Here is a 20,790-nt window from a genome sequence, read left to right on the forward strand (position 1 = left end):
GCTTTGGATCTCATTAACTATTTAATAATCACAAACAAAGCCGCCAAAGATTGAGAAAAGATGGACAGGTTCGTAAGTGCTTTCTTAACTGCTTCGTGAATCTCGCCCCAGATCCCTGGCCAGCAGACATGCTGAGTGACTAAAGCCAAACCAGCCAGACAAGGAAAACCACACCATGGATCCCCAGAAGACAGACAAAGATGTTGAAGGATCACACAAGTCAGTCTAGTGAAAAATCATGGAGCCAGATTCTGACCAAACAGCAGAGCCTGAAAATGAAAGGTGGCCCTATTCTGAACCCCCAAGTTAATCCCTCAACTCTGAATAGAGAATAAGGTGCCAATAGGCATTCCAAAGATCCAGGCAAATATGCCAAGAATCCCTCTATACAACCTAGGACACGGTAATCATCTGGAATGTGACAAAAATAATGTACCCATTGAGGACAGCAAGGCTCCAGAGTATCTCACTTAGAGACTAGGAAAAAGCAGGACAGTCTCACAATAAGCACACTTGTCCATTAACGCAGAGCCACGGCACGGCAGACTCGGTGGTGTAGTGGTAAGACACTCCCCTGGCGTTCCGCGAGCACTTTGTCCTGGGTTCGTATCCAGGCCGGGGAGGATTTACTGGGCACAAATCCTTAACTGTAGCCTCTGTTTAACTCAACAGTAAAATGGGTACTTAGTTGTAAAAACGATCCTTCATGGGGGGTCGTATTCCAGGGACCATAGGATTAAGAACTTGCCCGAAATGCTACGCGTACTAGTGGCTGTACAAGAATGTAAGAACTTGTATATATATCTCAAAAAAAAAAAAAAAAAATCCAAATAATGTTATAGAGCAGAGAAGTAGACACTTGAGCAGGTACCAAAATACCTAACTAAATGGTTGAAAGGAAGTATCTGCAATCATCAAAACCATAGAAATTGTTCCCCTCCAGCCAAATTAGGGAAGAAAATTTGGGGAGTGAAGAACAAGGAGAGCAACCAAGCAAACTACTGAAGAGAATCCAAAACAGGCAGCCGGTAAGCATGTTGAACTGCATATACGTCTGCCTGTGCCTCTCACCAGGGCGGAGTGAGCAGCTTGTAAACATCATCCATAACTACAGCAGACTAAGCAGAGGACAAGGAATCCCCAAATGCAGAGCTGAGTTGAACTTGTAGCTGCACAGCTCAACAACGGAGAACCTCCACCAAATGAGTGTGAGCCTTATGGTCTACTGCTATTAATGCCAAAGTCAACTTGAGCACCTGGACATGGTGCTGCCTATCCCCCTACTTAATGGGAAATGGCAAGAGTAAACAGAGTACTACTGACTGCTGGAAAGAAAGACCCCCCCCCCAACAAGAAAGACCTGATTAAGGGGGTACCTTCCTTTCACTCAAGTGCCTATATACAACACAAATGTTGCCAATCTTCTAAGAAAAAACAAGGGATTATCTGCCAGCCAGGACAAAGCTGGGATCTCATACAGCAACAGGAGCCAGAAAAGGATCTGTACTCAAACAAGTATGAGTATTGTTTAGACACATTGTCACCTAAGCAGTGTGTGGAATATCCAGGTCACGAACCGACATTCAAAAACAAAATCACAGGGGAAAGTAGACATGGTGTCAAAGTCATACTGGAATATGGAATAGATCACGTCCTTATGGAACAATCCCTTTGAACCAGTAACCAAATTCCACAGGGTCAAAAGGCAATCATAGACTTCTGTGGTAACCCCAAAACTCTGGGATCTTCACCTGCTGTAGGAAGGAATGAAGCCTGAATCCTGTTCTGGAGCTCTGAGACTTAGGAGGAGGAATAGACAGGATATCAACAAAGGAAGATTTCAAACTCCAGAAAGCTGAATTCCAAAGCACATCCCAAAGAAACAAGAGAATCGAGGAATGAATAGTAGGCTCCAATGCCTCGGTCAAATTAATAAAGGAGGGTCTGTTCCCTAGTCTGTTGGCCCTGGCAAGTCCAGAACCCAAAGTTATTTAGGACTGAGAATGAATGACAGGGGCTGGGAACCTGGATGAACTATAGTAGGGTGAACCAGTTGTTTGACTGCAAAAGTAAACAGCACAGAAAGCCAGCATAAATGTAGTGCAAGTGTCCAAGATCAAATGATTTTAAAATTCCTCAAAAAAACGTGGGGGATTAGCAGCACTGCAGCACACACCTGATAGGGGCAGTAAAAGTGTGCAGCACAAAGCCTGGTTACACAACATGGCTACAGCCGCATAGTTATTGGCTTGAGAAGGCGGCTATGCCAAAACTGAAGTCCATCACTAGAACACAGCACACACGAGGGCGAAATGCCTTTTGAATCCAGGCCAAATGATGGAGGAAACAGGAATGTCTTTCAGGCATCGAAAATTACAGATTCACACCTAGAAAAACTGTGAATCTCTCATGGATGGAATCATAAGTAGGGAAAATAATAAGAACAACCATGCATATAAGACAGAGAAACTCCACAGGGACAAGGAACATGCAGACAAGCAGGTATGCCAGGCGCAAGGAAAGTGTCTTGGAGAATCCCAACACCGAAACCCTAACCTCTATCCACCTGGAGAGGGAAGGCATATGAAGCCACAAACAAGAATAGTCACCTATGTGACCCAAGTACACCCTTGACTAAAAGCACATGGGATACAGAGCCAGATCAACAGGCCTCACAGTGAAGAGCAGTCTTATGCACTATGTGGAAGTGAAATGATTCAAGATGATCCAACTCAAAAATAGGAGGAATAAAACCACCTCAGAGCAGGCGTCTCTGACTGGGCAAGGGAAATGCAAACCACTCACCAAGGAGGATTACCCTGGCATACAATTGGTGTGAAATACAAAACTAGGAACATGCAATGTTGGTGGCACAAAACACAACCATGAAGCTAAAAGGAAACAAAACAAAGCAATGGCCCCCTGTCAGAACAGGGGCCATTGGGAAGGGAAGTGTTCCAGGGAAGGCCAACACTTCTTAGCTAAAAGCTGAGCAGCTGACCAGCCCCATAAGAGCATACCAGACATAAACTAGGCAAGTGAGCGAGATGCATGGCTGAATGACACCCATGGTGACTTGGGCAACTATCTGGTGGTGGCCAGACACATCACAGTTAGGGGAGTTTTCCACGGAAGTGATCATTTGCCTTGTTTACATCAGGGTTACTATTTCCCTCCAACCAGTTACATGTTTTGTAGTGCTTCACTTTTCTGGTGGTTTTATGTTGATTTTATGTTGATTTTGAGTAGATCTTCAATCCCCCAAGCTACCCCTTGCCTTGTTGAGCAAGCCAAATTCTGGTTTTGGCTTCCAATAGGTCAGGGTGGGGTGTTAAGAAACCTGGTACAATTTTCTCAGGCTAGGCTATAGAAGTGCTTAAGCTCTGGAAACTATTGAGGAAGCCCTCTTAAAAAAACAACAAATGGTATGTTAAAAACTTACACTGAGGAACTTGAAAGCCGAGGTCAAGACTCCACTGTTGGACTGTTCGTACAAATGCCGCCAAGGCATTTCCTCCATTTAGTGAGGCGGCAACAGCCAAGTACGAGTTGTCAAAGAAGGGAAAGTACTCTATGGGCTGTGGGGTTACTGGTGGCTCCTCGTCTGGAACAAAGCCCTGACAGGATTGGAGAGGATTAGAATTTGTTTTAGAGTTCCACCATAAAAGAGATGAGAAGATGATTAATAACAGTAATTATAACATCTGGAGTAACAAATAATATACAAATTGGATTAATACTAATCCATTGATGCTATTAATATTAATACTGAAATAAACAAAGATAATTTTTTTATTTTCAATGAGATCTTCCTACTGAGTGAAGATGAAAATTAATCATTTATTGTAGATAAATTCTGCTTTTTGGAGCCAATTTTCTCAGTCACTCATTTAGGCACTGTTCAACTCCCTGTGACATTAAAAACTCCAGCCTCAATCAGTGACTTTCCATCTCCTGATGCAGCAGGTATCTTTTCCAAATGCCTCTGCCAGACAATACCAGGATGAAGAGCAGGGGAAGACACAAGACTTTTAATAAATTTCATCCTGAATGACAATGTACAAAGTTCCTCTACACACGGAAATATTTTGAAGCAATGTTTAAAATTAAATAGGCTGCCAAACATTGCTCTGCAATTTTGTCACTGGTATCGTGGATTTATACGTTCTCTAGAGGTTCCTCTTGGTAAAACAGACCATCCGTCTATGGCCAAAAGGCCACACAACTTTCCGATGCTTAAGGCATTCTCATCCATAGCTGAAATTAGCATTCTGAAACTATATTCTTACCTTAGGCATTTTGAAACACATCTGGGCTGAGGTAGATATGTTGATCACAGCATCACTATTCTTGGCTAGCAATGGTAAGACTGAGCACTGAAGGTCACCTGTAACCAAATGATAACATCAGTTGATCTATTTCTAAAGATTAACATTAGATATGCAAAAATATAGCATTGTGAAATGGTAGTTCAGAGATGTGGAGGACCGACTGCTGCAGCATTTGACAAAGAGAAGAGGGGATGTGGGCAGAATGTCCAGTGGAGTTCAGCTTGGCCAGTTTGTTGTAAAATTATAATCAGTCTTGTGAACTACATAAACTGGATTAATAATGGCATTACAATAAATTATGCTCTTGGGCTTATTATTTATTTAGTTAGCTTATGTCTGTATTTTTGGAGAGGTCCTACTCCATTTCTGGGGAGGCTCAGCGACTCCCATAAATGTAAGCACTGGTACCCCAGGACCAATATCTCGCCAAACATCTCAGATTGTCTCATAGTCTACCAAGACAAGGACCAGAATCTTGCTCCCTCACACAGGGAGACAGCTGACAGTGTCAGACACTACACACACACAAATTGCCCTGCCAAAAATGTTGCAAGAAGGTCATAAATACTCAAAACACTCAAAAACAAATGTTTGAAACAAATAAATGCCAAATTATTCACAAACGTTAAGAAAACCACCGCACTGCTTCCTTCTCCGGCCAGCAGCGCTAGCCATCCAGGAGAGTGTCTGGTTCCCTCGCTAGGTGCCTGGCTATCTACTTGGCTGGTGTCTCCCCTGACTGTTTATTTTGCTAAGAGCACAGACTCTCACTCGGGAAAATCACATACAGTACAGCTGTTTCAGAGCCTGAAACAAGCAAGGGAAGTCAAGCATGCCAGCCAAGCACGGGACCACACCAAGCTCTTATTCCACACCTAACTCTCGGTTGCAATTTGTGAAAGAAGTGGAATGCAGTGGAATTATTCATTCTCTCTCTCCCTGTCGCAATTCTCTCTCACACCCACCCAACGTCAAACAAATACAAGTTGGAAATTTTTTAATAGAAACTGAAGCAACAGTGATAAGCAAAACTTAAAGAGTATAATAGGAAAGTCAACAATGATTATGTACCTTTGATCAAAACCACCACCCAATACAAACACAGAGATTGAAAACCATTACCGGTAATTATAGTAGGAAATTGTGCTCCAGCTGCATTCAGATTGCACAAGAAAAACCAAAGTGTCTCCAGGTCATTGTATGTGAAACGTTATGTAGTGGTTCAGGTAACAAATTCTTGGTAACAGTTCATCCTGGGACATTAATGCCATGCTTTTACATTTTTTGTAACTAGAATTCCTAGCAACTACAATATTAATTAGCTGCGCATCTGCTTACCAAGTGAAGCAATGACTGGGGTGCCGGCTGGGATACCATACCAAGCACTGACCAGTTCTCCAGCGTCCTCCCCCGAGTCCACTACCTTTGGGAGGAAGTCACGAGGAAGTCCAGCCTCTTCTAGTATTTCATAATTCCATTCCTGTTGTAAGTTATTTGTATTACAATAATAGCATAACAATAAACACAAGACCTGAAGAATGATTTTTGGCTAAAGATTTTTGTTCGGACCCATTTCTGGACTTATTGACTACATCCACATATCAACTTCTTCAGACATTTAACAACTATTTTTGTACTTTAACATCTCAAAACAGACTGGGATAAATTTGCAAAGCTTACTGAAGACTTTCTCTCGGCATATAGTATTAATGCTAGACATGGTATTTTAATACTGATGCAATATGAATAATTGAAAATACTTCTGCATTATGAAATAATGCAGATTGTTCAACTCACACAACTCACAAGTGGGTTATCTTGAGGTTATCCTGAGATGATTTCGGGGCTTTTGTGTCCCCGCGGCCCGGTCCTCAACCAGGCCTCCAATCCCAGGAAGCAGCCTGTGACAGCCGACTAACACCCAGGTACCTATTTTACTGCTAGGTAACAGGGGCATAGGGTGAAAGAAACTCTGCCCATTGTTTCTCTCTGGCACCCGGGATCGAACCCAGGACCACAGGATCACAAGTCCAGTGTGCTGTCCGCTCGGCCGACCGGCTCCCCTTGGGTGAAGCAAAGCATATCATACCATATGGTAGGTGTCACTGAAATTTTTTAGGTACGTGTGCAAATTAAATTTTGGAACCAAGATATATTAGGCATTTGTGTGGACAAATAGAACAGTAAAAGAAAAAAGAACAGCAGTGAATGTGATGAATGCATCTCTTTCTTGCCTTGGTGGCTCTCTGTTGCTAGCCAGACTAAGATACATCCATACCTTTACCTTCAAGGAAAAGAAAGTAGTCATTCAACTGTACAAGTCTCTGATGTGCCCCCACCTGGATTATTGCATCCAGGCATGGAGACCATCTTCAGAAAGATATAGCTGCTCTGGAGAAGGTGCAACACCGAGCAACAAAAACCATCAAAAATCATACCAAAGCTTAGTCGCCTCACGTATCAGGAACAGTTGAGGGCCACAGGGTTAACAATGCAGACTAGGCACGGCAGGGCAGACCTCATCGAAACTTTTAAAATACTGAAAAATTTAGAGGATGCTGACCCGGTCAATTTCTTCAAAAGCTTAGATGTAACACAAATGAGGGGCAATGAGTTCAAGCCCAATAAACCACAATGTAGGACAAAAAAAAGAGGGGATTCTTTTTCCCCTATAGGGTTGTAAACCCGTGAAACCACCTACCCGCCAAAGTCATAAACGTCAAAACTCTGCTGGGTTTTAAAATTCAGCTGGAAAAGATCAAAGGGGGACCTTTGACAAGTTGCCAGCTTCCTGTCCTCATTGAGGCCACTAACATTAGTGGCCCTCAGGTAAATTCAGGTAAAATACTTTAAGTCACACCAGCACTTGCGAGTCATTAAATGCCTAACTGAGATCAGAGACCAAAACCACAAGTCAACGAGGCACTGCTAGCAGGGTGATTCATGATCACTAACCAAAGAATCAAATCCCCAGAAAGTAAGTGAAGCAAAACAGACAACTACAAGGTCAAAAGAACAAAAATGCAGCAAATGATCCACCCAGTACTTAGGTCATATCCTCCTCCCTCTTCTCAGCTGCCCACCACCAAGTTTTAGCACCAGAGCAACTAGAGCTGCAAGCTTCTGACCATCATGGGCCTGAGGGAAGACCACAGGCTGGCTAGATTTTATAACACTGCAGATGAATTGACAAACGAGCCTTAGAACGAGTGACCAAGGACACTGGATCAACAAAGTATCCCTCAAAACAACCCATGTTGTGCACAGGTAGTAATGGACAGTCGCAACTGGCCACAACACATGATGCACCCTTGGCTTAATGAACCAAGAATCAATAACGAATGAATCCCTCCAATAGCCAACTTTCTTATTCCAGAAAAGGAAAAGGCTCCAGACAAAGAACTTGTTCACTAGGGCAAAAAGAAGAAAACTTACACTTCTGGAGCACGAAGTTCCCTAGTCCAACAACCAAAAACGAGGGCTAACAAAAACAAAGCCTTCAAAATGAATCATAAACCAAAGGGGTGACCAAAAACTGAGGAGATTAAAGAATAATTAACACCCATCCAGAGACCAAGGCTTTGGCCACCAAGAAGGATCACCTTGTCAGCATGTCTCTAGTCTGGATAACACCTGAAGCAATAATTGTACCAGATGGAAGAGAAAGGAACCTCCACCTCAACTAGTCGACAACTTTCATTCATGGAGACTATCTTTTAGCTCCCATTTTTCTTCAGTTTATTCTAGATCCCTATATTGAGTGTGTTTATGCTTGGCACCACATGTTCACAGGCACCCTTTTGTTTTCTGACACTGTTTTTACCTTTTCAACCTGCATTTTTCTCTAAAACTTCAAATCTGTTTGCCTTGTTTCTTTAACATCTTAATGTCCCCATGCTCATATTTCGTTAAACTTGTTATACAGTATGTATATCCTGTATACTGCATTATATACAATATGTATATAAATAGCTCGGTCGATAGAGCTTGGGCCTCACACGCATGGAGTTCCCGGTTCGCGTCCCCTAGAGCCCAGGTGAATGGATATATCCTCCTGCCTGACAGCAAAACTGGTATGGAGTCTTACAATCACAGCAAGACTGTGGCAGGAGCCCACTGGACACAGTGGGCTCCTGCTTAAGGAAGAAGTGAAACATAGGAGTACAGAATACCAGGCAAACTAACAAGTAAAAACCATCAACACAACTACCAAATAACGTTAACTCATTCCTCATTAAATACAGGAAATAAGGTGAACCATGCCTCACATCCAACTACAATATATTAGGTACAAAATATCCTAAACAAATAAAAATTAAACATTCCAGATTTTTTATTGGTTCAACTATAGTATAACCAGTTAAATATATAACTGCAGTAATTCAGCTCTAGTACACAGAGAATGCATCATGGAAGAGCCTACCTTAGTGACAGTATTGAGATAGCCCCAGGACGAAGCATTCTGCACAGACATAATAGGATGGTCTAGTCCACACAACATACACACAAGGAAGTCATGGATTGTTCCCGCTCGGTTGAATCTGTGGTACAGGGCTCATTACATGTATGTGGACAGTAAGTCACAATAACATGGCTTAAAATTAAGACACCCAACCCACACATTTGAAAATAAAGGAAGTGACGACATTTCCGTCCATCCTGGGCCACCACCAAGTCGTCATAATGATGGTTAAGGGACAAAACAAAACATCACCGCTTCCTATATTTTCAGATGCATGGGTTGTATGTCTCATTACACACAACATCAATATATGATTCACAAAACATTGGAATATCAAAAATTATTGATAACATGCACTTGGTATTTAAGCTACAGTACAACATTAATGTAAATAAGTATTTATACAGTACACCGAATATTTCTTATGACCTCCAGCTCACCTCGTAAATGTATCTGGCTTGTGTATAGTGAACCAAAGTAAAGTTGCACAACCATAACCAGATGATATTGCTTGATGGGCCTTTGGTGCGGGAAGAGATGACAAAAACTCCTGAGTGCAACGACTGTCCTGCCAAGTGTACAAATTACTCACTTGATTGATTGCAAATCTGAAATGCAATAGAAAAACATCAAAATAGAACCACAGAAGTTATCATTATCACTACCCTGTTCCCACTTCCATTGGGTGAGGAGTAATTAGTTCAGAAGAAAATAAATCCAATAAATAAAACAAATACAAAAAGAACGAAGATATCTCCCTTTATTTGCCACATCTTCCACATTACATAATGCATTATGGTGAACCGCACTATTGCACACTGGCAATGCTGCACATCCAAACCAGAATCCCACCACTACATACAACCAGGTGTCAAGTGATTCAAATAAGTTGTCATTTAAATAATTACAAAGCATTCCCTCAATCTGATTCTATCTAGTCTCATTTGCTACCATTTTAAATATTCCTTTTCATGCTCAATCTCTGCTCCCTCACACACACTTATCGTGTCTGTTCATCTTCTTGACTTCTGCTCCTCCTCCTATCTTAAAACGAACTCAAAATACACTTTTTTTTAACCATTTATTATTGTTCAATCATTCAATATAATAGAATCTTGATAAACTCTTGTACTCCACATCTTTTCACAACAATATCAATTATTACAGCTATAATTCTTGATTTTTTTTGGTCATATTCGAACTTTACTAATGTCTCACATCCATATATGTGGGTAGACATTACCTTTCCTTCATGTAACCCTTTAGCTGCCTCTCTTCCTATCTTCCTATGCCTTGGTATTGAACAGAAATGGTTCCCTTCACCAAATGTTCCCTTTCGCCAAATGCCTCTGTTCACCGAGCAGTAAACAGGCACCCGGGAGTTAGTTGACTGTTGTGGGGGTTTAATCCTAGGGAGGGTCAGTAGTTCAACCTATATAGCAAACCCTGAGATGAGCCAAGAGTGGATCATAATGGTTTCAATCTAATGAGCAGCCAAGGGGGGACTAACTCAGAAAAGGTATATTAAAACCAATATCCAATTTTTTTTTTTTTTTAGCAAGAATTCATCAAGGATTTCCCTATCTATCAACATTTAAATTCAACTTACCTGTCTGACTCTGGCTTTTGTTCCCAAGCTTCACCTTGCTTCCAGAGCATACAGCCGTGCATCTGTCCACACACACCGATCTTTGTCACCTTCCTCATCCCCTCTCTCGGCAGACGTGAGACACACATTTGTAATGCAGAGAGGATGCGTGGGACATCCTGTTTGTTGCCCTCTGTGCCTGTTATAGAACTTTGTTATAATATACCAATATATATGTTTAGGGGTTCAGGTAGCAGATACCAGCTACCTGCTCTTGATATTTTCTCTTAGTAGAATTAAACAATATTACATTGTTGGAAAAACCTAAGATATGACTTAAAAGTGTTGATCAATAACATGACACCAGAATTTGATATGTAGATGCTATACATATAGATATACAATACAGCATTAACCATTAACCCAAAATTAAAATACAGTACATTGGAGGCCAATACTGATACATGGCAGGCATCCAGCCACCGCAGGGTTGATATCTCGCCAGCAAGACTAAATCACCCGTTCATGAAGGCCCTTTGCTAGCAGAAACATGTGTAGCTTATGTTTACAAAATAACGATAACCAAAGGCACTACCCGTAATTGAGAAGAACATTGTTAATCCTCTTATATTATTCATCATACTCTAGCATTAGGTTTGAGGCAGTCCGAGTCACATGATTTCCTTTTGTCAACAAGGTGGTTTAATGCTGCCTTATACTCAAGAATATCAGAACACAGGTTGTACAACAATGACAATCCTACATATTGGACCACATACATACATATCCACATACTCTAATTCAACTAATGTTGTGCATGAGTCCATGGAGTGGGTTGGTGGGTGTGCTGGCCGGTGATGGGGGAAAGTGAGAGAAGGGAAAAGTGTTAACAGACACAAATGTGAATATATATATAATGTATAATCGGTATTAGAGGTACGATCATGGCGTCCCATTTTCCTTGTAATGTGTTACATGACATTTTGAAGCTTCTACTGTGTTTTGGCATTCACTACGCTCTTATTTATTCCATCTGTCTACAACTCTACTTACAGAATACTACACCTCCTCCACTATATAACCGCTTATACTCTATCCTTTTGAGATGTATTTCTTTCCTGTCTCAATAAATATACTTGAACTTGAATAACCTCTTCACCTCCTGCACTATATAATCTCTTCACTTCTTCCACTATATAACCTCTTCGCCTCCCCCCTAACTGTTCAACTTGCCACTATAACAAACCTGTGTGCAAGAAAGTAAAACTCCATCAACCACAGCACATCCTCTCATTAGGGTCACCACGACGAACACAACAAGAGTGCACACAGAAACTGGCAGATCCATCGGTTATCACAATGAAACATGTCAGACAAAACCCTTATACAGGGCAAGTAACACAATCAGCAGACTGACATGTCGGACAAAACCCTTATACAGGGCAAGTAACACAATCGGCAGACTGACATGTCGGACAAAACCCTTATACAGGGCAAGTAACACAATCAGCAGACTGACATGTCTGACAAAACCCTTATACAGGGCAAGCAACACAATCGGCAGACTTACATGTCGGACAAAACCCTTATACATGGCAAGCAACACAATCAGCAGACTGACATGTTGTCACAGCTTGACTAGGCCTGTATAGGGTCTAGATGACAAAGTTGAGTATGTGGACACAGATACACATTAGATCATTGCATTTTATACCATGTAAATAATTTTGCCATTTATAAATAAATTTAAACATATGTTGTATTAAATAGCAAATGATTATACAGTATTATACATGATGAAATATCTGAAATTCTTGTACCGTACTGTATTCATATTTTGGTTCTGGGATATAAAAAATATATATATATGATGAAAGTATAAGCCATGTAATCAGGAAAAGCAACTTTATTACCCCATAATACCTAAATTTAATAATTTTTTGTATTAACAAAATGGCATATCTGCAATGTACAAAATAAAATAATATATTGTAATTCACACAAGTTGTAGTACAAGAAGGTTGTCACTATCTTTATAATCATCAGGTAGGCAGAGAAATTGTAAATGATAATGTAAATTATCTACCGAGGTCTGATTAACCCCTGCACTGCGCACCTGTTTTTAGCAAAAACTTCAAAGTGCAATTGTTAAGTACATATTTTTGTTGTTTTTATAAATGTCCAGGTAAAGTTAAATGTCAAAATGTTTCCAAACTAAACCATTTTCATTTCAAAACAAAAAGTAATGAAAAAATTAAAAACATTAAAATATCGCCCAATTAAAAAAAAAAAAAACTCTCAAAACGACATTTGTTGGCTGGCACAGTTGAGGGGTTAAAGATATTTAGTGCTCTCTGTAATGCTTTCTTAGTATTCATATGGTGAGTATGGGTGCACAATACACTACTGCTCACAGGATGAGTATGGGGTGCACAATACACTACTGCTCACAGGATGAGTATGGGGTGCACAATACACTACTACTCACAGGATGAGTATGGGGTGCACAATACACTACTGCTCACAGGATGAGTATGGGGTGCACAATACACTACTACTCACAGGATGAGTATGGGTGCACAATACACTACGGCTCACACGGTGAGTTTGTGAATAATAAACTACTGCTTACAGGATGAGTATGGTGCACAATACACTGCTGTTCACAGGATGAGTATGGGTGCACAATAAACTAGTCATCGCTAACAGAAAACAATCAAATAAGGGTGGAAGCCATAATTACCAAGTTCACTGGGTACGTCAGAGTATGTGTCCTTTTTCTGACTAGAGAGAACTTCCTTGGACATGACATCGACCAGGCAACACTTGACCGAAGTTGTACCAATGTCAATGCCCAACACACATTGACTCGAACTCATCCTGGAAGAACCAACATTTTGATTTCCAAGCATTCTTTCATATTGAGTATGCTATACAATTTTGAGTATGCTATAATACTGATATTATTGTCAGTATTATTTTTCTGCTGGAATATTACTGGTATGATATAGTACTGTATGTAGTTATGAGTAAATTACAGCACTATGCTGTAATATTGTGAATACACTGTAGGAGTGAATACTGTATCATTGTACATATGCTGAAATATTTTTAGTATGCTGTCATATTGGGAACATGCTCTTATATTGGAAGAAATCTAAGATACTGTACTGGATGAAAATTGCCATACTAGGAGAATGTGCTGGGAGTGTGTCATCCCTCTGGAAGCGTGCAGTCCCCCCAGGAAGCGTGCAGTCCCCCAGGAAGCGTGCAGTCCCCCAGGGAGCATGCAATCCCCCCTGGGAGCGTGCAATCCCCCCTGGGAGCGTGCAATCCCCCCTGGGAGCGTGCAATCCCCCCTGGGAGCGTGCAATCCCCCCTGGGAGCGTGCAATCCCCCCTGGGAACGTGCAATCCCCCCTGGGAGCGTGCAATCCCCCCGGGAGCGTGCAATCCCCCCTGCGAGCATGCAATCTCCCCTGGGAGCGTGCAATCTCCCCTGGGAGCGTGCAATCTCCCCTGGGAGCGTGCAATCTCCCCTGGGAGCGTGCAATCCCCCCGGGAGCGTGCAATCCCCCCTGGGAGCGTGCAATCTCCCCTGGGAGCATGCAATATCCCCTGGGAGTGTGCAATCCCCCCTGGGAGTGTGCAATCCCCCCTGGGAGCGTGCAATCCCCCCTGGGAGCGTGCAATCTCCCCTGGGAGCGTGCAATCTCCCCTGGGAGCGTGCAATCTCCCCTGGGAGCGTGCAATCTCTCCTGGGAGCATGCAATCTCCCCTGGGAGCGTACAATCTCCCCTGGGAGCGTGCAATCTCCCCTGGGAGCGTGCAATCTCCCCTGGGAGCATGCAATCTCCCCTGGGAGCGTACAATCTCCCCTGGGAGCGTACAATCTCCCCTGGGAGCGTGCAATCCCCCCTGGGAGCGTGCAATATTTTACTATTGTCCATTGGAATACCGATACAATGATACAGCATTGAGAATGCTTTAGTATAACATGCTATAGAACTGCATTTGAAGCACAGTGAGGGTCAGATGTCAATAATGGGAGCTGTTGTATTTGATGCGAATGTATCATGTATGATAAGTTGTAGTGTTGAGTTTGCTGCAGCACTGAATACCTTGTAGTGCTGAGTATGCTGTAGCACTGAATATTTTAGTGCTGAATATGCTGTAGCACTGGATATCTTGTAGTGCTGAGTATGCTGTAGCACTGAATACCTTGTAGTGCTGAGTATGCTGTAGCACTGAATACCTTGTAGTGTTGAGTATGCTGTAGCACTGGATATTTTAGTGCTGAATATGCTGTAGCACTGGATATCTTGTAGATAGGTATGCTGTAGCACTGAATACCTTGTAGTGCTGAGTATGCTGTAGCACTGAATACCTTGTAGTGCTGAATATGCTGTAGCACTGGATATCTTGCAGTGCTGAGTATGCTGGAGTATTTAGTACCTAGGGATGCGAGTCTCACTGCTCAGCATCCTCCCCTTTGAAAACACTTTCTGAACCATCATAAATGAAAGTAAGTACAGTACTGTATATACAAATGCAGTATATTATGTTACTGTATGTGTAATGATGGGCATGCATAGCAATGACTGTGAGTAGCAATGTGCATGCATAGCAAGGGGCATGCATAGCGATGGGCATGTGTAGTGATGGGCATGTATAGCAATGGGTATGCATAGTGATGGCTGTGTGTAATGCTGGGCATGCATAGCGATGGGTATGCCTATTAATGGATATGTGTAGCGATGTGTAGCACTGGGCAGCATGCATAGTGATGGCTATGTGTAGCACTGGGCAGCATGCATAGTGATGGCTATGTGTAGTGCTGGGCATGTGTAACAATGGGCATGTGTATGTGTAACCTATCCTCATAGCTTAGCCCTCTTAGCTCTGGCACTAATCTCATTGCAAACTTCTGTACCTTTTCAATTTTGGCATTATATATTTCACACAGTGCAGATTCCATGTTGGTACTGTACTGCATATTCCAGTATTGGTCTAACAAAGGATGTGTAGACTGATTGAAAGAGCTGTGGTTTACGTTTCTAAATAAACATTCTAATGTTACCCCCTGCTTGTGTATATCTCTGAAGCATTCTCTAATAATAATATCCATCCCTAAACTACATTACACATATTGTACGGTATATATGCAATACAGTATACAGTATTTAAGGTCATTGGCATATATCTTTTCAACACAATAGAAATATGAACATGCACATAAAGATGGGAATTTATACATTAAAAAATACAATTTACACATGCACACACACATGCTACAAGTTAAATGAGAAGGTGGTAGAGGCCAAAACCGTCAGTACTGTAGTTTCAAAGCATTATATGACAAAGAGTGCTGGGAAGACGGGGCACCCCGAGCGTAGCTCTCATCCAATAACTACACTTAGGTAATTACACACACACACACACACACACACACAAAAGTTCACTTTTGTAAAGAGAATGGCAGACAGTTGAAACAAGTTATGTGAGACTGTGGAGAAGGCCAAAATCATCAGTATGTTGACATACTGATTCATCAGTATGAAGCATCACCAGTTTCAAAGCGTCACATGACACAATGCAGGGAAGAAGGGACACCACAAGCGTAACTCATAATTCTGATGCCATAACTTTGGCATCAAAATTATGAGACATTATTTAGTAGGCAATACCAAATTGGCATTATCAATTATCAAATCTATTGATTACTCAATTTCATATGATTCAACTCATCCTCTCGCCTACGGCATTGCATTTTTTAATAGAATCGCCCAAGCTGTTAATAATGCAAATACTCTACCTGTATTAGTAAAATTTAAAGCACCGTAATATTTATTTTTTCTATATATCGGCCTCGATAAGTCGGGTAGGCGACTTAGGTTCATATGTTTCTGGTTAAGCAAAATGATTATTATTTTTTTTACGAAGTGGTAAATCAAGAAAACAGGCCAATTAGTTAGCCTCACCTTGCTGTATGATTCGTGAGTAAGTAATAATACTAGCCTCACTTTGCTGTATGATTCATGAGTAAATAATATTAGCCTCACTTTGTTGTATGATTCGTGAGTAAATAATAATATTAGCCTCACTTTGCTGTATGATTTGTGAGTAAATAATAATACTAGCCTCACTTTGCTGTATGATTCGTGAGTAAATAATAATACTAGCCTCACCTTACTGTATGATTCGTGAGTAAATAATAATACTAGCCTCACCTTGCTGTATGATTCGTGAGTAAATAATAATTCGGACTAATCTCTCAAGTTTTGATGATTTTGAAGTCCATGACATGTGTACTTCAACCATCTACACATATTGCACTTACCATTTCACGGGGAGCATTTCACTCCTTGGGGACAGTAATATCATGCATGGATTCAAAATTTATGACAATATCAAATAAGGCAACTGATAGGAAGTGATGCCAGGACCTGATTTTTAACCACCACAAGGACAGTATTTACTATGAGCATGCAAACGTACCCACACCAGGTGTACAGGTGTCCTAGCAGATGTGTGGAAAAAGGCTAACATAGTTCCAATCTACAAAAGTGGCAGTAGGGAAGACCACCCCCCCCCCCTCAATTATAGACCTGTATCATTGACAAGTGTAATAGTTTTAATTATTTTTTTCAAATATTTTGACTAAGTGGGTAGAACACGTGAAGAAAACTTGTATAATAACAGACAGACAGTATGGTTTTCGATCTGAAGATCCTGTGTAACGAATTTACTCAGTGTCTATGATAGAGCTCAAAGATTTTGCATAAAAGAGATGGTTGGGTTGACTGCATCCATTTGGACCTAAAAAAGGCTTTTGACAGAGTTCCACACAAGAGGTAGTTCTGGAATCTGGAACATACCGAAGGAATGACAGGGAAGCTTCTAAAAATGGATGAATAATTTTCTGACAGAAAAATGAGGGCAGTAATCAGAAACAACGTACAGTATCGAACTGGAGAAATGTCACGAGTGAAGTACTACAGGGTTCAGTTCTTGTACCAGTAATGTTCATTGTCTACATAAGTGATCTACCAGATGGAATACAGAATTATATGAACATGCTTAATTCACTATGTCAGGGGGACTAGAAGCCAGCATATTCATACACGTTTGGCTTTTATCAAGGTTCCCCCCCCCCCAGGTAAATTTACTGACCCACCCAGGATGCAACCCCACAACAAGCTGACTAACTCCTGAGTATGTACTCACTGCTAGGTGAACAGAGGCATTTCGTGAAAGGAAATGTGCCCAACCATTTCTTTCCCGCCCGGGATTCGAACCCGGAATTCTTCGATTGAAATGATACATATAATGATATATGTACTCCTATACTGCATATAAACTTGTTCCAAGTACTGCACATACAATTAAAACAGAAAATATAAGGCAAACAAGCCACATAACCCAATGGGAACTAAAGATCCTTACAACTGTATTAATAAATGAGCAAAAACACGAGACGCAAAGGTAGTGAGGCCTACCCTTAACACCAAAGTTTGGAAAGTACAAAAAAAGAAAGATGTAAGGCACCATGTAAATAAATTAATAGTCCCCTTATCCATTGCCCAAATGGCATTCTGTAAGTAAGCAGGGGCCTAATATAGACTCAACATAACCAAGCATAAATATTTTTTTGACTTTTTTACTTTTTATGTACACAGTGAATGTAATCAACTCCCATCAAGAGAAGCCCCAGAAAGGAGGACACTTGAACCTCTCAGAAGAGATAACTCCGGTGAAGAAGTGAGAAACACGAGCCAATGCCAGAGAGGATAATCATGAAACAAAGTCGGTGGCAAACTATAAGCTAAGGATATGGAAGATGATCATGAACACAACAGTGAAGCATATAAAATGCTAAGCATGGAATGCAAGACAACCAAGGCCCAAGGAATGCTAACCCCACTCAGCTTTAAAACAGTGAGTAATTATCAAACGAAGGCACCAAGCCAGGAAGACTTGTGTAGCACCATCTGTGTTGTGGGATATTCAAAAGGTGTTCAAATATCACACAAGAGTTTACCCGAGAGCCACTAACACTAGTGGCCTCGACGAGGACAGGAAGCCAACCGCTTGTCAAAGGCCCCCTCCCCCCATTTGCCTTAATCTTTTCCAGCTGTACTTTAAAAGTTAGCAGAGTTTTGGCATTTACAGCTTTGGCGGGTAGGCAATTCCATGGGTTAATAACCCTGTGGGTGAAAAAGCATCTCCTGTTCTCAGTCCTACACTGTGGCTTGTTCAGTTTGAAACCGTTGCTCCTCGTTTGTGTTACATCTGACCTGAAGAAATTTTCCCAGATCAACACCCTCCAAGAAAAATAGTATAAAGTTAGCATATTGAAGATAGTTTGCATAGTTTTATATACAGTATAACTAGATTTTATAAAAAGCATGTTATACTGCAATTATAATTTATGAATCCATTTTATCGAAGAACAGGAAGTCGGAGTGTATTCATACATGTTTTGGCTACTGTATTATCGAGAACCCCCCTCCCTCCCCAAGGCCGAATTACTGACCCCGCCCAGAATGCAACCCCACAAAAAGCTGACTATCTCCTGACTACCTACTCACTGCTAGGTGACCAGAGGCATTAGGTGAAAGGAAATGTGCTCAACCATTTCTGTCCTGCCTGGGATTTGAACCCGGAATTCTCAATTGTGCATCGAGAACGAACCCGACTGTACTTCCAGGACACTACGAATTATATTCAGGTGGACAGGGTCATTAGGTGATAGGAAATGTGCCCAACCATTTCTGTCCCCCACCTTCTCCCTGGGATTCGAACTTGAACGTTTCAACCGAGAGTCAAGAATGAACCCAACTGCACTACTGGGACCCTTAATTATGATGCTCAATTAGACACAATAACTTAAATAGAAACTATACTAAATTTTGTAAATATTACAAGTACAGTACTGTATAGTGTAATAGTGAAGGAGTGCATTGTGGTATACAATACACTCCTTATATATACAATATATATACAATATATATTCCTTATATATACAATATACAACCAAAGAGCAGTACAGTACTGTATTTGGTTGTTACCGCCAGGTGATGGCATGTACCAGGATGCTTAAATCCAATTTCCAAGGTCATGAGATGATTGTCTACACTCACAGCATACAGATCAATTTTTATATTACTTCAGACAAATGTCTCTTTCAACACTAGAAGAGCCATTTGGTGTTGGGCAAGTGTCGATTTTGGGAGCCACAGGGTAAATTTTACCCAAATTTACCTGAGGGCCACTAATACTAGTGGCTTCGACGAGGACAGGAAGCCAGCGGCTTATCAAAGGTCCCCCCACATTTGCCCTGATGATCTTTTCTAGTTAGAGTTTCCTGGAATGTGTAGTTTACAAAGACTCGTACCCAAATGTCCTCTAATCGTTCAAGTTCTTGCAAAAGCAAGGACACCAAATTACTATAATCAAGTTGTACACAATAATAATAATAATAATAATAATAATGCTGTACATATACAGTACAGTATTTACATTTTCAGCCATAAACTTGCGCAATAAGAATTATTGTTACGTGTGCTGCATTCACACTCAAACACTTGTAACTCATACACATACTGCATTGCAATTTTAGTTACAATTTCAGTAAAATAAAAATACACGTGCATTAGGCAACTTCATTAAACACACTGAACAATAAATGTTTGCATTTCATACTGGTATATATAATGTATTTCCTACATACATACCAACTGTACAGATTACTGACAGGGAAAACTAATTGAAACAGACAGGTATGGACCGTTAAAACAGACAGGTATGGACCGTTGAAACAGACAGGTATGGACCGTTGAAACAGACAGGTATGGATCACTGAAGCAGACAAGTATGTAGCTTTGAAACAGACAAGTGTTATCATGGAAACAGACAAGTATGGATCATTGAAGCAGACAAGTATGGATCATTGAAGCAGAGAGAAGTATGGACAAATGAAATGGACATGAAAAGAAAATTCTCTTCTCGCACTATGCTACTCGCCAATCTATCCCTATCTAACATACGGTACCTGTGCATGGCGTTCAACCACTGCAAACTGCCTCAAGCCCACTATCACCCAGCAAAAATATCTGTTATCAGGACTATGATAAACTCTTTCTTCAGACAACACACAGCCCCCCCCCCCCCTCTGTTTACATCCCTAAACATGCTAAACATACACTCACTCCACACATTCTCGTGTGTTATTTACACTCACAAATTCTTATTCATGGATTCTAATCCTGATTTGAAACTTTTCTTAAGAGATGTAACAGAACTTATGAGCACCACACACCTGAAATAAATCTCTGATCTCTGTCAAACTAAATTTGTGCAAACACTCCATGCAAGTAAAAGGACCCAGTCTTTGGAACTCATTCTATA

General features: G+C 41.1%; 1 protein-coding gene across 5 annotated transcripts in view; it reads right to left on the reverse strand.

The window, feature by feature from the left end:
* LOC123774400 (sedoheptulokinase) overlaps positions 1 to 20,790 on the reverse strand; it is an 88,095-nt gene that overhangs the window by 38,949 nt on the left and 28,356 nt on the right. For 4 of the 5 annotated variants that reach the window (XR_011223413.1, XM_045768649.2, XM_045768646.2 and 1 more), the window contains 7 exons: positions 13,125 to 13,261; positions 10,403 to 10,580; positions 9,234 to 9,401; positions 8,755 to 8,872; positions 5,670 to 5,811; positions 4,290 to 4,387; positions 3,443 to 3,617 (listed from right to left, as the gene is read on the reverse strand). Coding sequence is in view for 4 of the 5 variants with exons in the window: in XM_045768646.2 (XP_045624602.1) it covers positions 3,443 to 3,617; positions 4,290 to 4,387; positions 5,670 to 5,811; positions 8,755 to 8,872; positions 9,234 to 9,401; positions 10,403 to 10,580; positions 13,125 to 13,261 (1,016 nt within the window). In the remaining variant the exon portion in view is untranslated. Of the gene's footprint in view, positions 1 to 3,442; positions 3,618 to 4,289; positions 4,388 to 5,669; positions 5,812 to 8,754; positions 8,873 to 9,233; positions 9,402 to 10,402; positions 10,581 to 13,124; positions 13,262 to 20,434; positions 20,493 to 20,790 lie in introns of those variants that run through there. The other variant, XM_045768648.2, reaches the window with a different exon arrangement.

Source organism: Procambarus clarkii, chromosome 61 (genome assembly GCF_040958095.1).
Source record: "Procambarus clarkii isolate CNS0578487 chromosome 61, FALCON_Pclarkii_2.0, whole genome shotgun sequence".
NCBI lineage: Eukaryota > Metazoa > Arthropoda > Malacostraca > Decapoda > Cambaridae > Procambarus > Procambarus clarkii.